This window comes from Notamacropus eugenii, chromosome 4 (genome assembly GCF_028372415.1).
Source record: "Notamacropus eugenii isolate mMacEug1 chromosome 4, mMacEug1.pri_v2, whole genome shotgun sequence".
NCBI classification, from domain to species: domain Eukaryota; kingdom Metazoa; phylum Chordata; class Mammalia; order Diprotodontia; family Macropodidae; genus Notamacropus; species Notamacropus eugenii.
Genome location: NC_092875.1, coordinates 303,121,191 through 303,148,192, shown reverse-complemented (window position 1 = coordinate 303,148,192; position 27,002 = coordinate 303,121,191). Strand labels below are relative to the sequence as shown.

The window sequence follows — 27,002 nt, the reverse complement described above, 5'->3', positions numbered from 1 at the left end:
AAATATTATGAGGTTCGATAGTTGCATTGAGAGACCTAGGTTCATAGTCAACATGTATCAGAGATACAGCTCTTAGGAAATTCATAGTGACCAAATAGTCTCTGGCTTTACTTTTCAAGGCTGAAAACATGAAACTATTTAGCTTTGGAACTCTTTTTAATTAGAAATAAAAGGAAAAAAACCTCTCAATCTGAGTTGGAATTTTACTGTATTTATAATTTCTAACTGCCTTTTCTTGTTTTGCAACTTGTGATTTTAAATGGGTTTTGCCATTTAGTTATATGCCCTGCATCTGTTGTCGTCATGGTGCAGTTGAAGTGTTTGCTGCAACCTATGTTCTGTGTGTGCCCCCTGCTGGCACTTCAGGGCATGAACATTTTTATCTTTTGAAACTACAAAAATCTCTGCCCTTAACTTTTCCCTCTCTATTGAGATACTACCAAGTATATTTGCAGATAGGTCGATTGTCTGTGCTTGGATACTGTGCCCAAATTTAATCTTGTCTTCATTATTTTCCTTGCCTAGGCCATTTTTTAGACATCGTAAATTTTTTTGTAGTGTTTGCTAGCTTAAACAGCTATATTTGACAAAGAAGGTTACTTTATTTTCATTTAAAATTTTGTCTGTTCTTTTGGTTCCAGTGTACCCTTTCCCATGAAGAGTTTCCTGATCGCCTTGAGTATCACAGTATTATTATTTTTTAACCTTTTTAATATACTACATTCCTTCTTGTGTAAGTGTAGGTGTCTTACTATAAACTGTAAATTTCTTGAAGTCATTTAGTTTTGTTTCTTCCACAGCATTCAGTCCTATGCCTTTCACATAGTAATTATCTGCATCAACAAACATTGCCACCTTTTTGTAACTTGGGAAACAGTTGTCAAGTTTTGGGGGCAAAAAATTGATTTCACTGTGGTGAACCTGGGGATAAACCTCTCCCATTCAAACTAGACTGATCCTCAGACAGTCGGCATTCAGTCCATCATGGGACCCATTCTTGAAGCCTCTCTGTTTGGGTATAAGTTGCCAGAGTGTGTACTCTGATACTATAGAGGTTGAGAATCCAAGGTCACTTCCAGAAGTCACACATAGTAAGTAAGAGCTCAGTAAATGTCAAGTAAATGAAGAGTCAGTCAGTATTAAAATGTCTAGTTCTTCAGCTTACTTAAAGTGCTTGACTTCTTTGAATGCTGAAATGAATCTGGAGAAGCAGCAGGTTTGCTTGTAGTGAATGCTCAGATAGGAGTTTAAGCATATGTAATTTTAAAAAAAAATTCCAAGTCACAGAATGGGTTTTTTGTAGCAACTTTTGAAGATAGTATGCAATGTTTCCATAAATTATACTAGAAAGGATTAATGTACCTATAGTTTGCTGAGTCCAGGATTTTCCACTATCATGTAGATTTATGAAGAAGAGTAATTTATGATGCAGAAATGCTTTTTTCCCCCTATTAGATCCATGGGTGACTAAAAAACAAGGTGAAGAGTAGGATCAGGGATTCCATTAACTGTGCTCTACTTCTGTGCTATCTCCATGCTGAGGGCTACGGTGACAGATACTATGATTGTGGATGGAGGTAATTGGTAAAATCAGAAAGAGCAAGGTTTGCAGAGGCCACGACTCAGAACTTTGCTTTGGAGTACTTAGCATAATGCCAGGCACATAGCTGGCTGACTGATTCACTTTAGCAGGCTAAGTCGTGCTACTATGGGTAGTGGTAGAAATCCAAGATGACGAGGATGGTGGTGGTCATGTTGTTCAGTCATTTCAATCATGTCCAACTCTTTGTGGCCCCATTTGGAGTTTTCTTAACAAAGATACTGGAGTGTTTTGCTATTTTCTTCTCCAACTCATTTTGCATTTTGAGGAAATTGAGGCAAATCAGTTTAAGTGACTTGCCCAGGGTCCCATGATTAGTAAGTGTCTCAGGCCAGATTTGCACTCAGGGAGATGAGTCTTCCTGGTTCCAGGCACTCTATCTACCATGCCAAGTCGCTTCTCTAGGAAGATGACACACATTTTTAGATGGTTGAAGTAAATTAGATCTCTTTTTTGTCTCCAGTCCAACAGATCAGTACAGAATTTTTTTCCTGCTATGTAGGTATGAAAAAATTGGATGTTTACTTTATTCATTTTGTACTCGCCCTGTGCCTATTTATGGATAGCCACAGCTGCTTTATTTATAGTGTCTTTCCCTAGACAAATAATATTAGATGAATCGTGTGGTGAAAAACCACCAGAAACACTGCAGGCCATTGCCTAAACAAAGACCTATTTGAGAACCTAGAGTTAATTTCAGTGCCCCTTTTTAACTGAGAAGTGCTCTGATCAAAGGTGATGAGTTACCAGCTTAGATGCATGTTGGCTAGCTGTAAATGGTGGTGGAGGGACTACTGTGCAAGGAGAAATTTGTTTTCCTTTGTGGTTTCACAAGTTTGTGTAATTTGGCAGGTTTACTTTGGCACCTGCAGAGCCAAAATTCAAGTAAACAAAAAAGGGTCTCTGATACTGGTAACTTTGTAGCAGTTGATAGTTTTATATAAGAAGTTAACCCATAGTGTTTTGGGACACATGACTATAATACAGCAGCCCCACCCTCCCTTACAGATAGAATAAAAACTGTTGATTTGTTAGAAAAAGTCAGTTGTAGAAATTCTTATCTTTCAACTCCATAAAGTTAAGCTTTTAGAAAGGTTTTTGAAGAACCAGGAAGCTGCTATATACTTGGGATTTTAACCATAATGGAGGGGGGTGGCACTGCCCAGATGGTATTTAGAGTAGATTACTAGCTAGTAATCCTTTTCTGTCCTAAAAGATTAAGGCTATTCTAGTGGAGTTCAGGTCAGCTGACATATTTGTTGAAATAAATGATCACTGGCAAAACTACACTGAGATTTTTTAGAAATGTGTGCCTCTACCTTAGGTTGGATTTTCCTTCTCTTTGTTTCCTGAAGAATATTCATTTTAACCCTGCCCAGGTTATTCATTATTGACAGAAATTAACTGCTCCTCCTACAATTGCTCTGGACCAGTCACTTATTAAACAGGTGTTGTATTTGCTAGTCATGTGGATCGCGAGGGTTTGAAAAGGAAATAGAATACTTGTGGGGGAAAGCAGGATATTGAAACACTGGTCGCTTTTATTCATGAGATCTGTTCAACCTAGAGAGTAAACACTAATGTGCCTCAGGCTAAATGAAAGAAGAAGCATGCTATTATGAGACCATGTGCTGTCCATTTTCCTGGAATGGATTGTGGAGAGATGGACTTATATGAGGACTATAAATCACCCTTTGATTTTGATTCAGGAGTGAACAAAAAGTATCTCTACTTGTCTCCTAGTATAAATACATCTCCTCCTGGATCACCTACACTGCAGAGACTTGGTAACTATCTTACCTATTTCTGTACAAAATTAGGTTTATTGATAAAATTTGTGTCTTGAATGAGATTATGGGGGGAGGGTCTTATCTGATGTCGGGGCATGCATTCTTTGGTGGTAGGGAAATGATGTTGCCATGAATCAAGAGAAGTAAGTAATCCATCTCTGGATTTCTGGAAGCAGCACGCTTCATGATGATAGTGTGGATTTTGTAAGTTGGCTTTTTTAGCCTAGAGCGTTTTCACTGGATTATTATGAATTCATGGAGCTGATAATTAAAAACTAAAGAGAAAGTCCTAAAAAGTCTTTGTCTTAGAGCATAATGCTATCTGTTGTCATGTTCCGATGTAAAGTCTCAGCCTCTGGGTCCTTGTTAGAACTGAAATTCAAATAATGGCTGTATTTAGATTTGAGGACAGTGAACCAAAAGTGGCACAGATAAATCTCAGCAAGTAATAACAAAAATCCTATGATCTCTTGTTTTTTAATGTCTTTTAATGTGTATGTCCAGTACATATAGAATCCATGTAAATTATCTATGAAAACTCTGAGATTAGTACTAGGAACACAGATGTCTGGTTTGGGAAACTCCTTAAGTATGTACCAGGTTATTTTTCAATCTTACAAAGAGTAAAATCAGAGTTTGAATTAGTATTCTTATTACTATAGGAATGTATAGGTTATACAGTGTATTTATATAAGTATGAAAATAAATATAAATCTAGAGAGAGATGGATAAAGGATAAATAAAAGGTCTAGTTGCAAATTTTTGGCATTTGCATGCTTGCTTATCACTTAGAAGGAAATCTGCTTTAGTATTTTTTCTTAAGTATAGACAGGTATCACCTGGGTTATAATTGGAGTCCTAACAGTGGTATATGTTGTGGCTGACTGAAGACTTGTGTATATATGGATACCAGAGGGGATTATAAAAATGATGGGGATTTGACTAAATGACTGCCATGTTTCCTAGAGGAATCAGTTCAACTCTGTCATTGGTTGCCTCCTTTTTTGGCCTCCTTTGTTGACAATGGGGACCATTTTGGATCTTAGGAATTAGATCAGAGACCTTGAGACTATAGAGCCTACCTTGTCCAGCCACCTAATTTTACGGGTGGGAAAGTGAGGCTCCGAAAGTTGAAGCGACAAAGCCCTACCACTAGTAAGTAGCAGAGTTGGGATTTGAACTTACATTCTCTGACTTCAAATCTGGTGTTCTTTCCACGGTATCATGCTGCATTGTTTAAATTTAAGGGAAAAAAAGCATTTTAATTTAGCAGCATGCTTATGTATCAAGTCCAGGATATAAAATGAGGTTCTTACAATGTCATTTTTCTTGGTATTTATAATTTAAATGGGGCAACTATTTAACGTACATGAACAGAGAATCAGTAGTGAAAAATGGCTTCCATGGTAGGAGTTGTTAATATGCTCCTACTCAGGTTAGTTTCCTTTTCCCATGCTTTCATTGGCTCGTGTGTCCTGTGTTATTTGTGTATTGTAGATAAGGGTGGCCTACCCTAGAAAGCTAACAATCTCTCAACAGATTGTGTATAAGACAAAACGCTGGGCTGGGCATAACATAATAGGCAGTTTTATTTTTCTGGAAAGGTTCGTTTTTAATTACTGTATGAGGTGATGAATGGAAAAGCCTTAAAACAGAAGGGCCCAAGTGAAAGAAAGCAGTTAAGTGGAAATTTACAATATGTAATGAAAAAGCAGAGCAAAAAACAAAAAATCTCAAGGCAGAATGTGGAAAACAAAAAAGGTTGTAGGAAAGAAGATAAATGCTTGTATTTTGGCAATCATGGGACATATGGAAGGTATAGCAGCTGGTCAGTGATTACAATAAGCATTTATTAAATGCTTACTGTGTTCTTAGGCACTATGCTTAGGATAAAAAAAAAAAGACCACAGACCTTGCCCTCAAGGGGCTCATAATCTAATGATAGAGAGAATAAACATACGTACAAATAAACTATGTACAGGCTAAATAGGAAATAATTACTCAATCATCAATCAGTAGTCAGTAAACATTTACTAAGCACCTCCTGTGTGCCAGGCACTATGCTGAGCGATGGAGATACAGAAAGAGACAAAAGACAGTATCTACATCAAGGAGCTTACAGATTAATGGGGGAGATAGCATGTGAACAAATAAATACAGAACAAGCTCTCTACAGGATAAATGTAAAATAATTATTAATTATAGAAGGAAGGCACAAGAATTGAGGAGTTGGGGAAGGCTTCCAATAGAAGGTTTGATTTTAGTCAGGACTCAAAGAAAGCCAAGAAGGTCATTAGTGTGAGCCAGTCATGAGAGACAAGCTGAGAAAATGCCGGGAGCTGGAGTGTCTTGTTTGTGGGACAGCCAGGAGCTCAGTGTGACCGAGTTGAAGAAGATGGGTTATGGAATAAGGTACAAGAAGGCTGGTTAGGTAAGATGAGGCTACCTTATGAAGGGCTTTGAATTCCTAACAGAGAATTTAATGGAGGGAAAGTACTTCCTGTGGAAGGTGAGATTTTAGCTGGTACTTAAAGGAAGCCTGGGAATCTGAGAGGAGAAAATGAGGAGAGAGAGCATTCTAGACTTTGGAGACAGAGAAGGACTGGAGCTGGTGGGGTGAGGAGTAGGTTATGAAGGTCCTCACCTAAAGGAGGGGAAATAAAGGGGAAAAAAAGAGAAATGTCTTAATTTGGTGCTCCTAAATAGGAAAATTCTACTACTTTATTGGAACCAAGAATTTGAGTAGCATTTCAAACTTTTTTTTGTGGCATAGATTTATCTCCTGGTGTATACCAGAGGGAGGAGCGTGCCTCCTCTTCTGTCACAAAAATTCTGAATGGAGGTTTTGGGGTGGGAATGGAGAGGACTAGTGTCTCTGCCCTGGTGTAAAAAGAGGAAGGACAGAATTCTGGACCAACAAATTAAAATGTGGAAGAATGACTCATGACCCAAATAAAAGGAGAGAAAAGGATTTGACTAGTATTGCAAATTGTAGTAAATTCTTAATTTCTTAGGGCTTGTTTATCCAATTTGATGATCATCTAGAGCAGAGGAGCCAAACACACAGCCTCATGAAAGCAGCTGCAAAACTCCAGAGTGGGGCTTGAATCAATTTAAGTGTAATTGAGAAATGTTTAACAGAATAAAAAAAAATACAACATAGTTATTGTTATCTGGTGGATTTTTGAGTCCATATCCATCAACTGGAAGGATCTGTTTCTGTTTGAGTCTATTGTTCAGTCATCTTTCAGTTGGGTCAACTCTCTGTGACCCCATTTGGAATTTTCTTGGCAGAGATTCTGGAGTAGTTTGCCATTTCCTTGTCCAATATTTTATAGATGTGGGACTGAGGCAAATAGGGGTTAAGTAACTTGCCCAGGGTCACATGGCTAGTAAATGTCTTAGGCCAGATTTCAATTCAGGAAGATGAGCCTTCCTGACTCCAGGCCTGGTGCTCTATCCACTGGGCCACCTAGCTACCTTTATGTGAGTCTGACACTGTTGTAAATCAATTTGTTTTCAATTAACAAATTATTTTGTCTTTCTCCCACCTTCTTATTTCCATTGCAAAAAAGAAAGACAAAAAACCTTGTAACGAATACTCATAATCAAAGAAAACAAATTTCCAAAGTTTGGCCATGTCTCAGTCTGCACCCTGAGTCCATCACCTCTCTGTCAAGAGATGGGTAGCATGCTTCCTCATTGGTCCCCTGGAATTGTGGTTAGGCACTGTATTAATCTGAGGTCTGATGGTTTTCTAGGTTGTTTACCATTGTTATTTTATACATTATTTTCCTGGTTCTGCTCGCTTCACTCTTTGAAAGGTCATGCAGGTCTTTCCAGGTTTTTCTGAAATTGTCTCTTTCATCATTTCCTAGAGCATATTCTTTACATTCATATATAATAATTTGTTAAACCATTCCCCAGTTGATGGGTAACCTTGTTTTCAGTTCTTTGCCACCACAAAAAGAGTTGCTATAAAAACTTTTGTACATTTGGTATAGGCTTAGTCATGGAATGGAGCAGTTTATTAACTTTAGGAGTACAGTTCCAAATTGCTTTCCATAATGGTTGTACCATTTCATTATTCAACTGGAAGTGCTTTAATGTACCTATTTACCTGCAGTCCCAACAACATTTCTCATTTTCCGTTTTTATCAAGTTTGTCAGATTGAACGGAATGAGGTAGAATCTCAGTGTTGATTTAATTTATCTAATCATTAGTGATTTATAACACTTTTAAAAATGGTTATTGATAACTTGAATTTTTCCCTTAGAAAACCACACACTTATATCCTTTGAACATTTATCAATTGGGGAATGGCCCTTAGTCTTACAAATCTGAATCTATCCTTTATATATCCTGAAAATGAGACCCTTACATAGAAACTAACTGCAGATGTTTTCCTCCTCCAGTTACTTGCTTCTCTTTTATTACTGGTTATATTAGTTTTATTTGTGCATAAACTTTTAAATTTGACGTAATTAAACTGTTTATTTTTCTCTTCTGTGTCTTGTTTGGTCATGCTCTGTTCCCTTATCCATAGATCTGAAAGCCACAATGCCTTTTTAGCTTGGTGTGACCATGGGAAGTCATTTTACCATTTCCCTTTTGCTATTCACAACAACCCTGTCAGGTTGGTGCTCTGAGGTTAAAAAAGGTGACTTTCAACCTCAGTCTGACCATCTGTAAAAGGGGGATAATAACAGCACCAACTGCACAGGGTTGTAAATATAGCAAAAAGAAAAATGTACACAAAGCCATTTACAATATTTAAATTATCATATAAGTGTGAGCTATTATTAGGATGCTTATTATCTAGACTGGGAGTCAATCAGTTACCTTCCTGTCACTGCTGTCCTCCCACCCTTAGGGATCTTTTATGCTGTAAGGGAAGGAAAGTTAGGGAATATGTAGGAAATAAGCATTTGTATAGTACCTACTATGTGCCAGGCTTTGAGTGCTTTACAAATATTATCACAACCACCTGCTTGATTGGGCTTGTTATTATCCACATTTAACAGTTGAAGAAACTGAGGCAGAGTGGGAAAGTAGTTACATACTGGAATAGGCTGGGAAACCCTCATGGAGGCTTTCCTTTTCCTCCTGTGTGTTGCCTTTAAACATCGACATTAGAGAAAGGGGGTTGACAGAGAGCAAATTTTTAAATGGCTACCCTGCAATTGGGAGTTTCAAACACAACTTTCTTCTTTTTTTAAAAAATAAGGTTTTATTGATATCTTCTGTTTCTTGCATCTTTGTAGTCCCTCAAGTATCCCTCTCCCTCCCAGAAAGTCATCCCGTGGAACAAGTAGTATTTATTTAAGAGAGGAAAAAAAAATCAGCACCCAACTGATCAATACATAGAAAAGTTTTGAAAACATGTACAGTGTGTAACATCACACAAATCTTGCTACAAAAACTTTTTGTGGGGGGGAGGCAATTAATGATGTAATTAAGCATTTATAAATAGATTTATAGTAATAAATATAATATTTAACATATAAAGATAAAACAACGTATAACAAATTAAATATGCTTAATGGCCAAAAATCTTTAGGGAGATTATGCAGAAATTTCAATTTCCTTTACTTACTTATTTTATCTTTTCCTGTGGCTTAAGAGGAAACTAGTCTTTTAGAAGTCAAACTGTACCTGTGCTTCAAGTTCCTGATTTCCTTCTGACTCATCCTGGCCTTTGTTCCAACTCTCCCTCCCACTTCAGCATTGTTAACCTCTTTTTTTTTTTTTATTGGCCATTTTCCCTTCCATTCTTTTAATATGTTTCAGATATCTTTTATGGGAGGAAAAACTAAACTAATGTGTATTCAGTTGCTTTTCCTAGTCTCCCACTTTGCTCACCACAGTGCCTGACACATAATAAGAGCTTAATTACTGCTTGTTGACTTGATGTGGATGACTGTCTGTTTCCTTTGTATATTTAATGGTTAAATTTAAGTGAGTGACCATCATCTGTTCTTAACCATTTCACTGTTTCATTTCTTTCTTGAACGCTCTCTGGTGACCATTTTTTGGCCAAATGAAAGTGGCCTTTTTAGTTTTCACCCCTCTTCAAATTTCTTTGCTGCATTTTGTACTCTTAATTAATCTCTCCTTCTTAAAGTTTTTGTACCTTGTTTTTGATCTCCTGAGTTTCCCCCTCCTCTAGTCTTGCTTGTTACAGATAACATACAAATCTAGAACTGTGGCCTTGACCTTTCAAAGCAGTGTGGTGCCTTTGAAATAACCCATGATATCAGAAGCCCATGTTTTAAAAACTCTAATTCTGGTAGTTGTCACTGGTGTGGCCTTGGGACTTAGCTATGAAATGAGGGGTTGGGCAAGAGATGTCCTCTGAGGACTTGTCCAGCTCTAGGTCTAGAATTATGTAAGCTCCAAGGCCACGTACAACTCCAAACTTGAGGTCCTGTATTCCTTTTCTTTTAGTATCCTGTCCTTAACTGTCTCTAGGATATTTCTGAATGAATGTCCTAATATCATTCTTCCCAATTTCTGTTCTGCCATCTTTACGATAAAATTGGTGCCAGGTTCTTAATTTTGAAGTTATCTACCTTAATATTGCTGCTTTCCTTTCTTTTGCCTCGTTCATAGTCCAACACCATCTCTGGTTCTCAGTTGTCTTTCTTGCATCTTTAGTCTTTTCTTTTCCATTTACTATTTTGCCTCAGTCTATAAACATGCTCAGGTCTCTTTTTCAAATATGCCCCCTCCAAAAAAAAACAACCATCCTTAAACATTTTCACACTCTCCAGCTGGTCTCTCCTTCCATTATTACTAAACTCTCTGACAGAATATTGACAGCTGCTCTCTTCTTTCTTATCATGTACTTTCCTTCCTTGAGCCCTTGTACGTCGACTTTTGCCCCTCATCACTGCTGAAATCGCTCTCTCATGAATGACCTAATTACTAATTTTTTAAAACCCCCTCCGTGGTGTTGACCACCGTATTGTTTTCCTTGTTGGAAACGTCTTTTCAGTTCTCTGTGACATGTTAGTATTTTGGTTCTCCTCCTACCTCAAGGACTTTTCCTTTTAGCTAATCTTTCGCCTCTTCAGTGTTTCTCAAGGTTCTGCCCCCTCTTTCTACACTTTCTTCCTTGGTGAACTTACCTATTCCTAAGATCTCAGTGTTTGAGGCCTAAGATAGCTTCTAACTTGCAGCCTTTACTTCTCTCCTAAACTTCCCTTGAATATATCATCTTCTTGGGTCTCAACTCTTTCTTCAAACTCTTCCACAAGTAGCTCCCCATATCCTGAGCTTTCTTTCTAACAATATCTTGGCACACAACCTGTGCTACATTATTATGGATTTGTTTTATGCTCTATAATCTATCCCCTCTCTCACAAAGCCTCACTTTCTAGAAGCATTCAGCTAAATGCTACCTTAATACAAATAACTCAAATACTTATATAGAACTTCTAGGTTTGCAAATTACTCTAAGAACCTCATCAGACTCATGAGGTAGATAGAGCCGCTATCATTATTCTCATTTTATACATGAGGGTGCTTAATTCATATACCATTCATTATATGTCTGTTATGCACCAGGCACTGTCATGGTCAGTAAATATTTTGTAAGTGCCTGCCCTGTGCCAAGCTCTGTGCTAAGGGTTGGGAATACAGACACAAAAAGGAAGACAGTTCTTAAAAGAGTTTACTTTCTAATGGGGGAAGACTACCCACAAAAGGAAGCTGAAAAGTTGGAGATACCCAGTGCAAGGGTGTGATCATCAAAAGCATCCAGATGACGTAAGTGCAACCTGGTGGGAAATGAAGGGATGGCTGACCTAGGCCCCCATCTTAAATGGAAGTTATGAAAGAAACTCTTTGTCTTCCAGTTAGAGGGAAGGGATCCCAGGGCCAGAAAGTATTGATGACTTATGAGTTCCAAGGCTGAAATAATCTTCCAGGATGAAGAGATCCCTGGGGCATGATGGGGAAGTTCAGAGGAGTTCAGCCAGGTAGGAAAATAGCACCCAACTTACAATGATAAAAACGTGTCTCTGTCCTAAAGCACAAGAAGAAAGAGGAAAACAACATGTATACAAATAGGTCAACATAAAACATGATACAAGGCAATTTTGAAAGGAGGCACAAGAAGCATTCGTGTCTGGGAGAATCAGAAAAGGTGTCTTACAGGAGGAGGTGAAACTGAGCCTTGAAGGGAACTAAGGATTTCAACAGGTAGACGTGAAGAGGGACAGCCTTCTAAGGTTGGGAGACAGTGCTGCTAAGAGAGGGACCTGGGAGATGGGCCACGGACAAGAGATAGCCAGTTTGGCTGGAGTGTAAAGTGGGTGTAAAGTGAAGTAAGCTTAGAAAAATGAGTTGAAGCCAGATTATAGGATTTTAAGTGCCAAAAAGAAGAGTTTGTAATGTATCCCTGGGGGACAGGGCACAACAGAATGCTGCAAAGTGAAGGGATTTCAACTCAGACAGTAATCAACGGGGTTTCCTGGCTCCAAGTCCAGTGGTCTTTCCCCTGTTCTTTACCTGTCTCTATTACTATGAAAAATGCAACCAGGTCCGTGATATGCTCAACCTGTCTTGATCCACAGTGTGCTGATTCCCCATTTCCCTTGAATCTCTTCTCTGCTAGAGGGATAAAATGCCTCGTGTACTGAGAAAACAAAGGATCTTTACTTAAAATAGAATACAGTGCAGATAACTGAGAGTTGAATCAATCATCAGGCTCACTCCACTCACTGATTTCCCAAAACTGCGTGTACCTGTTGGGGGGTTGTTGACCGTAGCTCCTTACTAACCACTGAAAGCTTATTCTAATCTGTTTAACAGAGGGAAAGGAAAACACCTCAAATTATACATGACAGGGTGTTAAGTTAGCATTCCCAGCGGCGTTATTGAATGTTCTGGGTTGTTTTATTCTTGGCTTGGGCCTGAGGAGCTAAGGCATTCATGGACAGTGTCTGTCAGGGAATGGGAGGGTGGTAGGGAAAACTGCTGTTTCCCAGAACAACAACCAGACAAATGGGACCTTGGAGCTAGGGCCCAGCTAGGATTTCTGCATATTTCTCTTTTCTTTCTCACTTCATATTTCTATCCATTTTGGGATTCTCTTTCCTTTGAACTAGCTGTTCTTAATTTCTGCTGCTGAGATCTTCACTAGCTTCCAGGAAATACAGTTTCCAAAGAGAACAGAGTGGACCAACACTCCCTTACGTTTATAATTTGCCCATATTGCTCATGAAACTTTCTCTTTGTTCCTTTTACTCTGACTTTACACCCTAAGGGAGGGGAGTATTATTTCATTGGCTCTAGAAGGCAAGCTACCTATCTTCCTGGTAAGGACAAATTATGTAGCTGCCATACTGGGTTTGCAATAATAGTGATAGCTAACATTTATATAGAACCTACTATGTGACAGGCACTGTGTACGAATATTATTTGATCATCACCACAACCCTGGGAGGTAGGTTACCATCCCCACTTTACAGATGAGGAAACTGAAGTGAACAGAGGTTGTGACTTTCCCAGAGTTACAGAGGTAGTAAGTGTTTGAAGCCTGATATGAATTTAGATCTTCCAGACTCCAGGTCCAGTGTTCTAGCCACTGTGCTACCTAGCTGGCCCTAATAACTAACTTCAATTCAGGATTGTTTGGATAACAAGAACTACTTTTGGGGGAGGGGATGTAAAAGGTAGGGATCTTCAAAAAGAGTCCAAAAAGCTGTGTTTAAGAAACTTCAGTTAAACTAGTTAAATTTGATATGGCTTCTTATGATTTCCTTTTGTTTTAGTGTATAAATTTTCATCGATCGTTGGGCTTTCCTAGAATATGAACTAGGTCAAACCTTTGTCCCAGGAAGGGTAATTAAAAGGCATTCCCCCCAGGAAGGAGTAGAGGAGAACCAAACATAGGAAAATGAGAGTGGGTTAGGAGTAGGTCCCACTGGGAGAGCATTTTATCTGTAGAGGGTTGCTTCTGGCTTTAGAGTACTGCAGGTAAAAGCTGGAGAGGGGTGGGGCAGAAGGCAGAGAAGCCCTTGGTTACTAGGACTCAGTCTCTGGCTCAGCATAGGGCTAGGAAGGCAAGAGTAGTCCTGGTCCAGTGAGGCAGCCCTTTCTGTACCAACAGCAGCAGTGACTCTTCAGGAGTCATTTCACAGCATGTTGTGTTTTTTTTTTCCTGTGGCTAGAGGACTAGACATAGTCTGGAAAATGGATTTCCCCCATTAAGAAGGAGGCCTTCCAGCAAAACAAGGAAAGGGAGGTTCTACTAGAAGGTTCAGGTTTTACTGGAAGACATACCTTTTGGGGATACCTGTGCATTTCCCATTCCAGGGACCTTTCTTTCTCATAAAGTTTTGTTCTCCCTTGCTTTTGTCAAATAAGATAATCATGTAAACATGTTTTTCAGACTTTAAAGTGTTATATGAAGGCCTGTTGTTGCTCTCGTTGTTCTCAAGTTTTTCTGACCACAGGAGCCTGGTGGGAAGGAGTCAGGGGAGATTGGGTCCACAGTGTACCTGAAAGGGTGTGAGGACCCACTCACTTGCCCAGTTATTCACTGTTGGTCGCTGGTGCTTTGGAAAGCTCAGTACCCTTGAGGAATGCTAAATTTCTACAACATTGTAAAAAAAATACTGGGAATCAGAAGGTCTGGGTCACTAACCCAGCCTTATTTGCCTTCTCCGTAAGATGAGAGTATTGGACAGAATGGTCTCTAAGGATGTCTGAGATTTGCCCTGTCTTAGAACAGCCTCAGTTTCATTAAGAATTAAGCCAACCTTCATCTGTGACCCTGTGTAAATTGCTTCCCTACTCTGGTACCTCATTTCCCTCCTATAAATTGAAAGAGTTGAATTAGATTATTCATAAAGTTCTTCTTGCCCTATCATGATACTTCAGAGGTCTTATTTTTCTCTTGGTTGGTATGATGTTGACCCCCAAAGCATCTGTTTATTTTGTGTTATTACTCTACCTCAACCCCTAGTCATCAGAGTTCTTAGATGAAAATAACAATAAAAATGACAATTATTGATGTGTGCAAAGTGCTTTAAACAAATTATCCTCCAGAGGCCCCATTTGACAAATGAGGAAACTGAGACCCAGAGGCTAACTAATTTGTTCTTGATGATATATCAATGTCAGAGGTGGGATTTGATCTTAGGTCTTTCTGACTCCAAGTCTAAAATCATGCTGACATCTTACTTTTGACATCTCTTTGAAGAAACAAGTGACCTTGAGTTCTGGTTATTAAAAATATTTAGTGAACATGGGAATCTATGTGCATTTTAAAGCTTCTGCTATGTCTCAGGCATTGTGCTTGGTGCTGGAGATGCAAAAACAAAAGATTAAAGAGTTTCTGCTTTCAGGGAGTTTGTATTCTGTTGGGGGATGATCCCTATGTGTTTATAGAATAAATACTAAACAAAACACAAAGAAGTTTTAGGAGGAAGGCCCCTAGTGGTTATGGGAGATCAGGAAAAGCTTGAGAAATGACTTGAAAAGTGAGAGATTCCATGAGTGGAAGGTGAGGAGGGAGGGCCTGCGAGGGATATCTGGGACAAGGCATAGAGATGGGAGATAGAACATTGTGTATAAGGAGCATGGAGAATGCCAGTTTGGCTGCATTGTAGAGTGAGGGAAAGAATAATGTAGAAGGAGGCTGGAAAGGTAGGTTGGGGCCAAGGTAAGTGGATCACTCCCTTCCTTTGGGGAAGAGCAGCCTCCCCAGCAGTGATCAAATAGTTTCCTGACATCTTTACCCATTAGATTTGATAATTCTGGGGTCTGAGTCTCCCTCTTAGCTGTGAGGGCACCTTTCATGCTGCTTGTGGTTTGTGGCACTTGCCTCAGGTGCAGAAACGACCTTTTGTCTCTGGGTATCCCACAGACACTCAGCTTCTGTCAGCTCCTTGTGCCTGTGTTTGCTACCTGATGACATTCATGTGTGACTATTCTTTTAGCCTAGGTGGTCTTTCAGATTTTACTTGGATGTTTGATCTGTTTTCCCACCTCTGCCTCCCCTTTCAGTAGCTATATTTTTGGTTATTTGCTGCCACCTCACGGTTAACATGGAAAAGACAGAGCCTGCCGTTAACTAAGTTTTATCTCCTAGAAGACCTTGAGCATACTATCCTGGGTTTTTTCTTGGTGTGATCAAACTGCTGACAGTTCTGCCTTTGTATTCTTTGTAGCATCTTTCTGTCCTTTATTTACCTTGATAGCTAACAGGAATTCATATCATCAGTAATCTAACACTTTCTCCTTCAGCAAAAAGCCAAAAAACCTCTATTGATGTAAAAACTCCAGTAATCCTCACCAGCATTCATCTACTTTCTGGAGTAGCTTTCTGGACAACACACTTGGAAAACACAGAAAAGAGGTGGAAATATAATAAGGACCAAATATATAAAGGAACTCAGTTGTTCAAAAGAAGAAATTAATTATATTTGTAGAGTGGAAATGGACTTTAAATATTATCTATTCCAACCCCTTCAAATGATGAGACAGTGAGGCCCATGGAAGTTAAATGACTTGCTCAAAGTTGAAATCTGAACCAACGTTCTCTGTCTCCAAATCCTTGGGTCTTCCTTTCCTCTCAAATCGTGGTGTTTTGTTTTTTTACAGAAAAAAAAATTGCTTAATCAAATCCTATTAAATCCTCGAAGCCTAGTTCATCATCACTCTTCAAGAAAACCTTTCCTGGTAGTTTTTAGCTAAAATAAAAACAAATTTTGCCTCCTATATTTTGCTGTAACATTTATTATCTGGGTCCTTCATTTTGGCAGTACAAACATATACATATATATATAATATAATATGAGCTGTTAATATCGTTATTATAATGTGCTGTTTGATTTTGGTAGTCATCTGAGGCAACTGAAAGTTTTCAGGGTGGAGGCCATCTTGTGAGAATGCTATGTCTACCTTTCCCTAACAGAGAGAAGGTCTATTGTGTATTAGGAAAAATTTGTTGTGGGCATAGGGGCTCATTTGCCAGTGTTCTGGTACTAAATGGGGAGAGGGCACCCTCCTAATCTCACTGCCTTTATTCTAGTTCTTTTGCTTAGAGTACAGGATCCCAGTAGCACATTTTTTCTCTCTAAGGAGCTCACATTTACAGAGGTACATTTTATTTTTTTAAACCCGATTAAGGTCTATTGAAAGCAGATCAAGTACCTGAAGAAGGGGAAGATGCTGCCGCTACAATCAATACTACAGAGACCCTGTCAGAGGAAGAGCAGGAAGAACTAAGAAAGGAACTTGCCAAGGTAAGGAGCCATTATTTTAACAAACCAGTTGCCAGGAATAGGTCTACCTTTTGTGTGGCAATAGAAGCTGTAAAACCTAAAGTAAAGGAATAGTTTCTCTTATGAACTAAAATTGGACCTAACTAGAAGAGCTGAACTGTAACCTGAAGAGGGAAGACCAAACTCCAAGGATAAGGTAGAACAAGATTTGTTCTTGCCAGAGGAGGAAACCATGCAACAAACTTCAGCCCCTTTTATACTTTAAAAAAGTCAGTGCTCATCATTGTCTTGCAAACATGAGGAGGATATTTGAAGAACCTAGAACAAATTTAAAAAAAAACATCTTGCACATGCCAGTGATTTATCTACTTAGTAATTTACTCATTAGATGCTTATTGAGCACTTATTACATTCAAGGCATGCTCCGAGGGATATAGATGTGTACAAAACGGTCTCTGCCCTCACAGACTTTACAGTACAGGTGAGATGACACATAAACATGTTATAACCACCACCATACAAAGTAGAATGTGACAGTGTCACACAGGAAATACAAACAGTATTATGATATTTTGGAAGGGAAGAAGAGAGAGAGAGAGAGAATGAAAATAAGGGATAGACTCGAAATAACCAAGAGTCAATACAGGGAGAGACATACTCATACACATGCAAACAATGAGAAAGAAATATTGACAAAAACACAGAGAGACAGACACAAAGACACAGAGAAGAGAGATATGCACACACACAAGGTCAGCCTTACAGAGGCTGAGACATAGACATGCGTAGAGATAGACATGTGTGCACACGTTGACTCGGCACATGCACACATATGCAGAGAGATATATGCATACATATGAGCACGCATAGATCAGTTCCTGCTGGGCATAATCAGAGAAGATTTAATGGAGGAGATAACACTTAAACAGACTTTGGAGGACAGGTTGCAGTAGAGGTGGACTTTGAGAGAAATTTAGAGAAAATGAGAGCTAGGACATTCTGGGCAGGGGGTGTTAGCAAATACATGGTGGTGAGAAAGTTCATGCACATCCACTTATATAACTTTTTAAATGTAGTGCTTTAGAAATATTGTCATATCTTCTAGTAGATGTTCTCATGAGGCATATGCTATTGTCTGTCTTTCGGAGATACTGTCCTATTATTTGAATGTGACAAAAGAAGTTAGCTAACTTTCCTATTTAAAAATCCACAGATGATAAAGGGTGTGAAATCTGTGGGAGGTCAGTAAAGAGAAATATCCGAAGCAGGACACACCAGAGAACAGATTGATATATGTAGGTCACCGACTGTTCTCTTCAATTTAACTATCACTTTCAAATAGGGAAAGATACATTGGTGGTGAGATTCATCAGGAAAATTGGAGTTTGAAAATATTAAGAATTTAATATAGATAACATGTCATTATCCTTTAACTGAATTTTTTAAAGCCTCTAATGCCTTGTTTAGTACTTTTAGCTTTCCAAAGCATCTTTGTGTATGTCGTTTTTGTTGTTCAGTTGTTCAGTCGGGTCTGACTCTTCATGACCCTGTGGACCATAGCATGCCAGGGCCTTCTATCCTGCACTATCTCCAGAAATTTGTCCAAGCTCATGTTTGTTGCTTCCAGGACACTATCTATCCTCTGTAGTTCCCTTTTCATTTTGCCTTTGATCTTTGCCAGCATCAGAGTCTTTTCTAATGAGACCTGTCTTCTCATTATGTGGCCAAATTATTTAAGCTTAAGCTTCAGTATTTTGATTTTTCAGTGAATACTCTGACTTAATTACTTTAAATATTGACTGATTTGATCTCCTTGCTGTCCAAGAGTATTTCAAAAGTCTTTTCTAGGACCACCAGAATGAAATTGAAATATTTTCACCAACTACAAATTTATGGTTCATAATCTTGTGTAGGTACTGGTGGCTACTCAAAAATTCTCCTGTTCACTTTATTGGCTGAAAAATAAGCCAATGCTCACAGCAACTGTTGGGAATCTTTTCCTATTTCATTTTTTTGCCTGCAGTGGTACTGTGACCCACCACCATTTCAACAGATGATCTAGCCTCCTAATTCACTGAAAAGATTGACACTGTTTCATGTGAGCTCCCTTCCTCTGTTCTTCAGCATTTTTTAGCATCATCTGTTAGTTTCACCCTCGTCCCTATGATTCTGGAAGAAAAGATCATTTTCTTTACTAAAATTATTTCTTTCTACCTATGTCCTCGATCCCATTTCTTTTTGACTTTCTTGACTTTCCACCTGTCATCCCTGCTTTCAGTCTCACTTCACTTCCTTTCTGGACCTCCAAAGACATATGTAGTGTTGGTAGATGTGTGGGCACACCCTTGGGCAGCTTTCACATTCACCTATCCTTTTGGAAGGGGAAGAACCATTGGGAATGTTTCCCTAGTGTGTATCAGTGTACCTACCCACTGAACATGGTAGTAGGTTCATCACAGGCATATAAAAGACAGCAAAAAGAATTTCCTGTTGTGATAAACTGCATTTGAGAGCAACCTGTCAAGACACTGAGTCATTTGGAAATCATCTGATTCTTTCTTATGTACGAGTGAAGAAGGTAACTCTCTTCCTCAACCCTGCAGCTTACAGAGGCAAAGCCTAGAATCTTTTAAAAGAAATGCTGCCCCAATTTTACACTTAAATGGCATAAATGTGGCTGTAGTCAAGATTGTGAAGAATGAGCTAAGAAATGGCTAGAATTAATTAATGGAAAATCTGCCTACTATCGTGCTCAGTTCTCCCTGGTTTTAAAAGGAAAAGAAAAGACCTTCTCTTGACCCTTCTACTCAATCTGGCAAATGTTCCGGGTTTTTTACCCTTTGTGGCAAAACTTCTTAAATGTTTTCTTCACCCACTGCTTCTTTCTTAACTTCATATTTTCATGAAGCTCTCTCTCCATTCTTTTAAAATTGCTCTCTCAAAGGTCTCCCGCAGTCTTTATCAGGACTGGCCCTCCCAGGACTCTGTCACTTCTGCTAGACCTTCTGCCTCTCTTTGGCTTCAAAGACAGAAGCTCTTTTGGTCCTCCACCTGCTTTTCCAGTGACTTTTCCTATCTCTCTTTTTCTGACTATTCTGCTAACTTTCCTCTAAAGTCAGTATTTCTCAGAAGTCTGGTCTTGGTCATTTTTCTCTTCATATTCTTTCCTTTAGCCATCTCACTCACTTCTGTGGTGTTTACTAACCGTCTCTTTGAGGTTGGTAATCTACACTTGCATCTATATCTACCTCTTTTTGAACTCTAGACACAATTCTCTAGCTGTCTATGGGACATTATTATCTGGATGTCCCATTGGCACTTCAAGCTTAATGTAGGATAGGCAGCATGGTACAGTGGAAAGAATGTTGATTTGAGGGGTTAGAGGACTTGGATTCCAGTAGTATTTCTGAGACTTAATTTTGTGACCTTGGGAAAATCAACCTCCATGGGCTTAGATTAAAAGGCCTGAGATTTTCTCCAGCTCTAGATTTGTGATCTTCTGTCTACAACTAAGCTTGTTATCTTCCTCTCTAAACTTGTTTATCATTCTAGCTTCATTATTTTTGTCTGTGGCATTGGTGTTTGCTTAGTCTCTTGATACAAAACTTTAAAATTATCTTTCATCTTCTTATCGTCCTCAGTTTTATGTAGTCAGTCAGACAACAATGTGCCCATACCAAGAACTTAGCTTTGACTCTTCTTATGTTCCTCAGTTCCTTGTAGTCAGTGAGTCTACACATATTTATTCAGTGCCCATTACGTGCCAGGAATTGGGCTAAGTCCTGGAGACACCAAGAAAGACAAAAGACAGTCTCTGTTCTCCAGGAGCTTACAATCTAAAGGACAATGCATGCAAACAAGTTCCATGCAGGATACATTGGAGAGAATCTAAGGGGGAAGGCATTAGAGGGGATTGAGAAAGGCTTCTTTTGGAACATAGGATTTTAGTTGAGTCTTGAAAGATGCTAGGGAAGGCAGGAGGTAGAGATGAGGAGGGAGCAAATTCTAGGCGTGGGGGATAGCCAGAGAAAATGTATGGAGTTAGGAAATGGAATGTCTTGTTATTTACCAAGCCTAGTCTACTCTGCCTCCACCACATCTCTTATGTCTGTCTTCTCTCTTTGCTCTGTGCTACCACCTTAACTCAAAAATCTCAAAGAACTCCTTATTGCCTAAAATTTTTTTAAATAAAATTTTGTTGGATATCTTTTATTTTTTGCATCATCTACATCTCCCAGCATATACTTTCCCATCTGTCTTCCTAGAGAGCCGCCACTTATAACAAAGCTAAAAAGAAGGAACAAAAAACCTTCAACAAAACTTAATTAAAAAAAAGGTCTGGCCTAATATGCTGTGTCCAATACTTACAGTCCTCCACCTTTGCAAAGAAGTAGGGGAAGGAGCATTTCATTTTTCTTCTTTAGGGCCCATCTTGTCATTATAACTTTGTGGCATTCAGTTTTGATTGTTTATCCCATTCACATTCCTGCAGCATTTCTGCAGTTTCTGCTAGATATTCTGTTTCTCTTTGGCTTCAAAGATAGAATGCTCTTTTTGTTCTCCACCTACCTTTATATTTACTCAATGCATATTATTTTCCTGCTTCTATTATTTCATTTTGCATTAATTTATAAGTTTTTTCATATCTGTATATCATTTCTTATGTCACCATAAGATTCCATCAAATTCATGTTATCATAATATTTTTAGCCATGCCTTAATCAATAGACATCCATTTTCCCCCAGTTTTTTTATTACTACAAAAGTGCCATTATAAATATTTTGGTGCATATTGAACCTTTCTTTCTATTTTAGATTTCTTGGGGGCACTCCAAGTACCCACAAGGGACAAACTGGTCCAGGTCAAAAATGGAGCAAGTCAAAGCTGCTTGACTGATCATTAGTTTGATAGGGACTGTGAGTAGCCCGATGTACTTCCATCCTGGTCAAGAGAGGGAAACTGTCTTAATTTTTTTTTTAAGATCATGTTGTACCTTTTAAGCTATGATGAATTTTTATACTAAGAACTTTTTTAAAAATTCATATATAGTATTGGATTATCCAGAGAGCAATTCTAGATTTTCCCAAGGGTTTATGGGGCAATCTTCACTTCTCCAGTTCAGGAGATAAAGGTTAAAAAAGCATTAATGGTGTGTGACCCCTTAGACTCTGCCCAATGCTCTATCATCATGGGACTCTGCTTGGCCTTCTTGTAAGAGCAAATTTATTAACCTTGCATCTAATTCTGCTTGCATATAATGTAAAGTAGGCAAGCGCTTCATATAGTCATCTGGTGTTTTTATAGTTGGAGAAATCTAGATCCATAAGAATTAAGCCATGTGACTCCAGAAACCAAAAATCTAAGCCCGAGTCTGGTTTCTGACTCTCTAGCACAAGTATGAACACATTGGGAAAACCTAAACTACTGGGTTGTGTGCAGAGTAAGAAAAGAGCGAAGAGATGTGGACCAGGTGAAAGACAGGTGCTTGACTAACGCCGCCTAAGGAGTTCTCAGTGTCCAAAAAAATAGCTTTCCCTCAGCGCTGTGTACTAACCTCATGTACTTTACTTTTTTTTCTATTTAATGAAAGTAAGGTGATATCAGGAAGAAAGAGGAAAGGGCAGGTATCACTCATTTTTCATGAGCAATATGAATAATTAAAAATAAGCAAAAGATTGAATTAAATGCCACTTTCAGAAATTAGCTAGAAATTATTTAGGACTTTTGGAAATATGAAAGTATGAATATTTCCTGTTGCTGTAGAAAAAGAGAAAAAAAGTAAGAAATGCTTTTGAAAGTTCTCCTTCATTTTTCCATGTCTCCAGTCTTCACCAAAGAATATCTCTTCCCTCTTGGGAATGGCCATTGAAAGTTATAATCATATCCCAGTACTATGCGTGTATCATGTTTGGCATAATAAGATGATACAGGTTTATATTGAGCCCTAGTAGAGTTCAAGGTTTTGCTCTATCACCAATGTCTTAATCATGCAAACTTCCCCAAGAAGTGGGACTGAAATGTTTCATCTCAGGATGAAATACCTGGGTTTCCTTGTATATTAAAATAGTTATTTGGGGATAGAACAGTTATTTCTCCAGGCACATAGGTTGCATGTATTTTTGATAACTCTTATTAGCAGCCTTCCTTAGATACCATAAGCAAATATTAGTATTTTTAATGGCAAAAAGAAAAAAAAGGCTGAAAAGGCAGTGGATGGAGAGCTGGCCTTGGAACTGGAAACACCTGGGTTCACATCCATACCTTTGACACATATTGGCTGTGGCCCCTGGGCAAGTTGCTTAAGCTCTCAGTATTCTGGGCAACTCTTCAAGACTCTAATTTTCAGAGAAGGTGCTGAATTGCTCTGATAGAAGGAGTTTCCCTCATCTGGGAATTCCCTGTATACCAATGAAATCATAGATTAAGGCCTTCTTTAGATAAAAAAAATCAAAATAGATAATACTGAAAATCTAGAAGATTTTGCATGTATTCTGTTCCTAACTTGAATTTAATTCTTGTTATATATTTCCCCCTTTTTATTATAGGTAGAAGAGGAAATACAGACTCTATCTCAAGTGTTAGCAGCCAAGGAGAAGCATCTAGCCGAGATCAAGAGGAAACTTGGAATCAATTCACTACAGGAACTAAGGCAGAACATTGCCAAAGGCTGGCAAGATGTGACAGCCACATCTGCGTAGGTTCCTAACACCCTTCACTCCTTGGGAGTGCATTTTCTTCATTCTGATTCAGTTTTTGAGATAAGGCTACATACCACACTTGCTGCCTCTCCCTCTCTGCCCTCCACCCTCATTTTCAACCCTGCTTATTTATTCCTGTGTATAGCCACAGAATCAGTTTCTCAAATATGCTTCTCTTGCTCATGAACATTAGATAACAGAAAGAAATGAACAGCCCTGGGTGCATACAGATTGTGCCTAGTGCAGAGACAAATGAGTATTTATGCCTGGTCTTATTCTTTCTGATGAAGTAAGCAGTAATTTTATGTATCATCTAATCATTAGTATGGTAAAATGGATTTTTTTCTGAAATTGCATTGCCATAATTCCTGCATCTTAACTTTTATTCTTCCCCCTAAATTGATAACTATAAGTGATTCTGTTTGTTTACCTTAACATTATAAACCTTTTGATTATGATACAGTAAGTAAAGAAGTACCACACACCATTCATAAAAATTTGGAAATCATGCCATCTTTGATATAGTTTCACATTTGCAGTCAGAGCCACGCATCTGACAAGCATTTGTGAATTCCCATGACTTAAAATGAATTCAATAGTAGCCTTATAAATAGTTTTCAGAGCTCATTCAGACCCTTATTTCATTTAGATTTCAACATTTGGTCTCATTTACCTCGTTCCTAGTTTTTTCTACTGGTTCCTGTTTTATTAAGTGAAGAGCAAATAAGTGTTTGCCTACAGCAGACACTGAGATATTTGATTAGATTTCTTTTTTGGTGTGGTTTATGTGAGGAAAGAAAAAGAAGACCAAATACATACACACACATGTATGTATGTATGTATGTTATGTATGTGTAGTTGTATATATGTGTGTGTATTACATTTTTGTTTTGATTTTTTATCTAAGGTTAAAGTTAGGTTGGCTATGTGGTGTTCTTTAGGATTGCCTTGATTTGTTTAGACTATGACCTTGGACCCACTGGTCTGTCATGGTAATTCTAGGCTATGTTAGAAAGTCTGGATCCAAAAAGTCAATGAATTGAACTTTTATCCCCCTTGGCTCAAGACATGGTGAGGAGAACTGTTAGGAAAGGGTGTGTGTGTGTGTGTGTGTGTGTGTGTGTGTGTGTGTGTGTGTGTGTGTGTGTGTGTGTGTGTGTGTGTGTGTGTGTGTGTGTGTGTGTGTGTGTGTGTGTGTGTGTGTGTGTGTGTGTGTGTGTGTGTGTGTGTGTGTGTGTCTGTCTTCACAAGTCATTTATTGATACTCTTGAACTTGAGATTCCCACACTTGAAAAGAGTTATTTGAAAAGATTTATTTCCTTCTGTTTCTCTTGTTTAACTTATCTTGTTTTGCTCTGTTCTTATCATTGATTGAATATAGATACAAGAAGACTTCAGAAACTTTGTCTCAGGCTGGACAGAAGGCCTCAGCTGCTTTTTCTTCTGTTGGGTCTGTCATCACCAAAAAGCTCGAAGATGTAAAGTATGTCCCCACTTTCCATAGTTTATCAGTAGTCCCTTCTAGTGTTATCTTAAGGCTTTACTATTGTGATCGTAAACATTCCCTAAGAATTTTGGGTAGGACCTGAAAATTCTAGGTGATGATGGCAATATCCTACTTTTTAAATCTTGCTGGTATGAAGGAACAGCAACTTTGAAACCTGAACATGAGTGGCCAGCCAAAGTATTTTGAGATATAATGTTCTTAAATCTCATTTTCACAGTCTACCAAATTATAGTTGTGAATTTTATGTTTCACTTGTAAGTGGGTTAAATACAGAGTAAGTATTTCATTCAGAATAACATTTTTGTGATCATAAGGAAATATCAACATTGAATGGATGTGCTAGACCATACTGAAGCGCACGGTTAGTGGGTGGCTTGACTTCAGTACGTCCCTGTTCATACCATGGCATATTTTTAGCTTGTCTTGAGTCGTTTGTCTGTACTAACTTATGAGCTGTAACTTGCCTATGTGCTTAGAGTCTGATCTCGCTAACTTGGAGCCGCTGTCATTTAATTTGCACTTGTATTTTAGATAAATCCATGGACTTCGCCTTGCTACTTTGATGAAATTGTCATAGCTTTTTCTTTTTTGGTTGCATTTTTTTCTCATGTAGATTAGAACAGTGGTGAAAATGGTGGATAGCTTGGTATTAGTCTATTATGTTTCTGTCCGCATGCAAGATTTTAGTGTCTTCAGAGTGCATGAATCTCCATGTTTTCTGTTTGCCGGAGAAGTAGTTTTGCAATTAGAATTGTCTTGGCTGAATAATTTTGGGTGGATGTGTGTCTGTATTGTACTTTTATTTCACTCTGAAAGGACTAAAATTCGTTGATTTGGATTATGATAAGTCCAGATATAACCAAAATTAAGCATAGCTTTTTAGTAGTCAACTATATACTTGTATCTCCTCTCCCCTCTCTCTGTCTCTGTCTCTGTCTCCCTTAGTTAAGACTATGTGACACTTTTTTACTGTGGGTCATTTAACCCTTTTAGATTTATCAGAACTTCCTTTCTTTTTTAATGCTTACTCTGGCTTCCTGCAGATTGCAGGCCTTTTCACATTCCTTTAGGTAAGGAGAGCTTGAAAAATCTCTTGAGTTTCAGCAGTTGCATAAGACAAATGTGATACATTTAGATTATCCTGATGTATAGGAAATTCAGCATCTTATTTACTGTCTTTACCATTTACTTGAGTTGTGAAATTCTTTTTTTGTAGTGTATTGCTAATTTTAGGGGAGAGTTTCTTGGTAAAACCTGGGTAGAGGTTTTATGGAGCAGTGATACTGACATGGATTCAATACTGTGTGATGGGATGGACATTAAAAAAGGGAAATGATTTGGCAAAGAATTCCTTTTTCTCCTTTTATAAAAGGAGAATGATTTTCCTGATATATAGAACTCTCCCCCCCCAGTGTGTTTCACTTCTGTTATGTTCAATGTTTTCCTTTTGCATTTTTGGAAACATAGTGGGATTTTCTTTGAATGGGCCTCCCATTGTTAGTTGTAGCAGGTTTCGACACTGCCTCTTAATATAGTCTCATCTTAAATTGGTTATTTTGTGTTATCTAAAATGTCTGAATAACTCCTATAAATATTATTTTAAAATAATTTTATATCTTGTGTTGAATAGTTACCTACTAAAAGTATGGATGTAAAATTTTCTTATAGTTTGAAGAAGTGAAAACTAACCATATTTAAAGGTTATCAGCAAATGATTATGCCTTTCTTAGTTAAAATATAAGCATATTTTGTGCAATGAAAAAATAAACCATAAGGATTAAAATGGATTCAGTAACTACTTGTATCAAATAAGAATAATCCAGGGGAAAAACCATGCTAAACATCTTGTTAAAGGTAAATGTCCCCTTTTTCGCCTAACACAGACCAATCTTTTAATTACTTAATTGTCTGTGAAAGGAGAGCAAAAGTAAGTCTTGTTCTCTAGTTGCAGTGGAGCCAGAGAGATTCCAAAAGTAGTGTTCATATAGGATGACCAAAGAACATGTAGCAAAACAAACTAACTTAATTATAATGGTATATAGATGCAAAATATTGAACTGTTTAAATTAGAAAGCAAACTAGTTTTTTTTTTTTTGAAGGAAAAGAGTCTCTAAATATAAGTAAAAACAGTCCTTTCATTAAAAGGATTATGTCTTTGAGGTACCAA

General features: G+C 38.2%; 1 protein-coding gene across 6 annotated transcripts in view; it reads left to right on the top strand.

The window, feature by feature from the left end:
- TPD52 (tumor protein D52) overlaps positions 1–27,002 on the top strand; it is a 336,705-nt gene that overhangs the window by 92,043 nt on the left and 217,660 nt on the right. For 4 of the 6 annotated variants that reach the window (XM_072604952.1, XM_072604960.1, XM_072604958.1 and 1 more), the window contains exons 2-4: positions 16,535–16,650; positions 23,176–23,324; positions 24,710–24,811. In XM_072604952.1, the coding sequence (XP_072461053.1) occupies positions 16,535–16,650; positions 23,176–23,324; positions 24,710–24,811 (367 nt within the window). Of the gene's footprint in view, positions 1–3,141; positions 3,388–16,534; positions 16,651–23,175; positions 23,325–24,709; positions 24,812–27,002 lie in introns of those variants that run through there. The other 2 variants (XM_072604954.1, XM_072604955.1) reach the window with 2 other exon arrangements.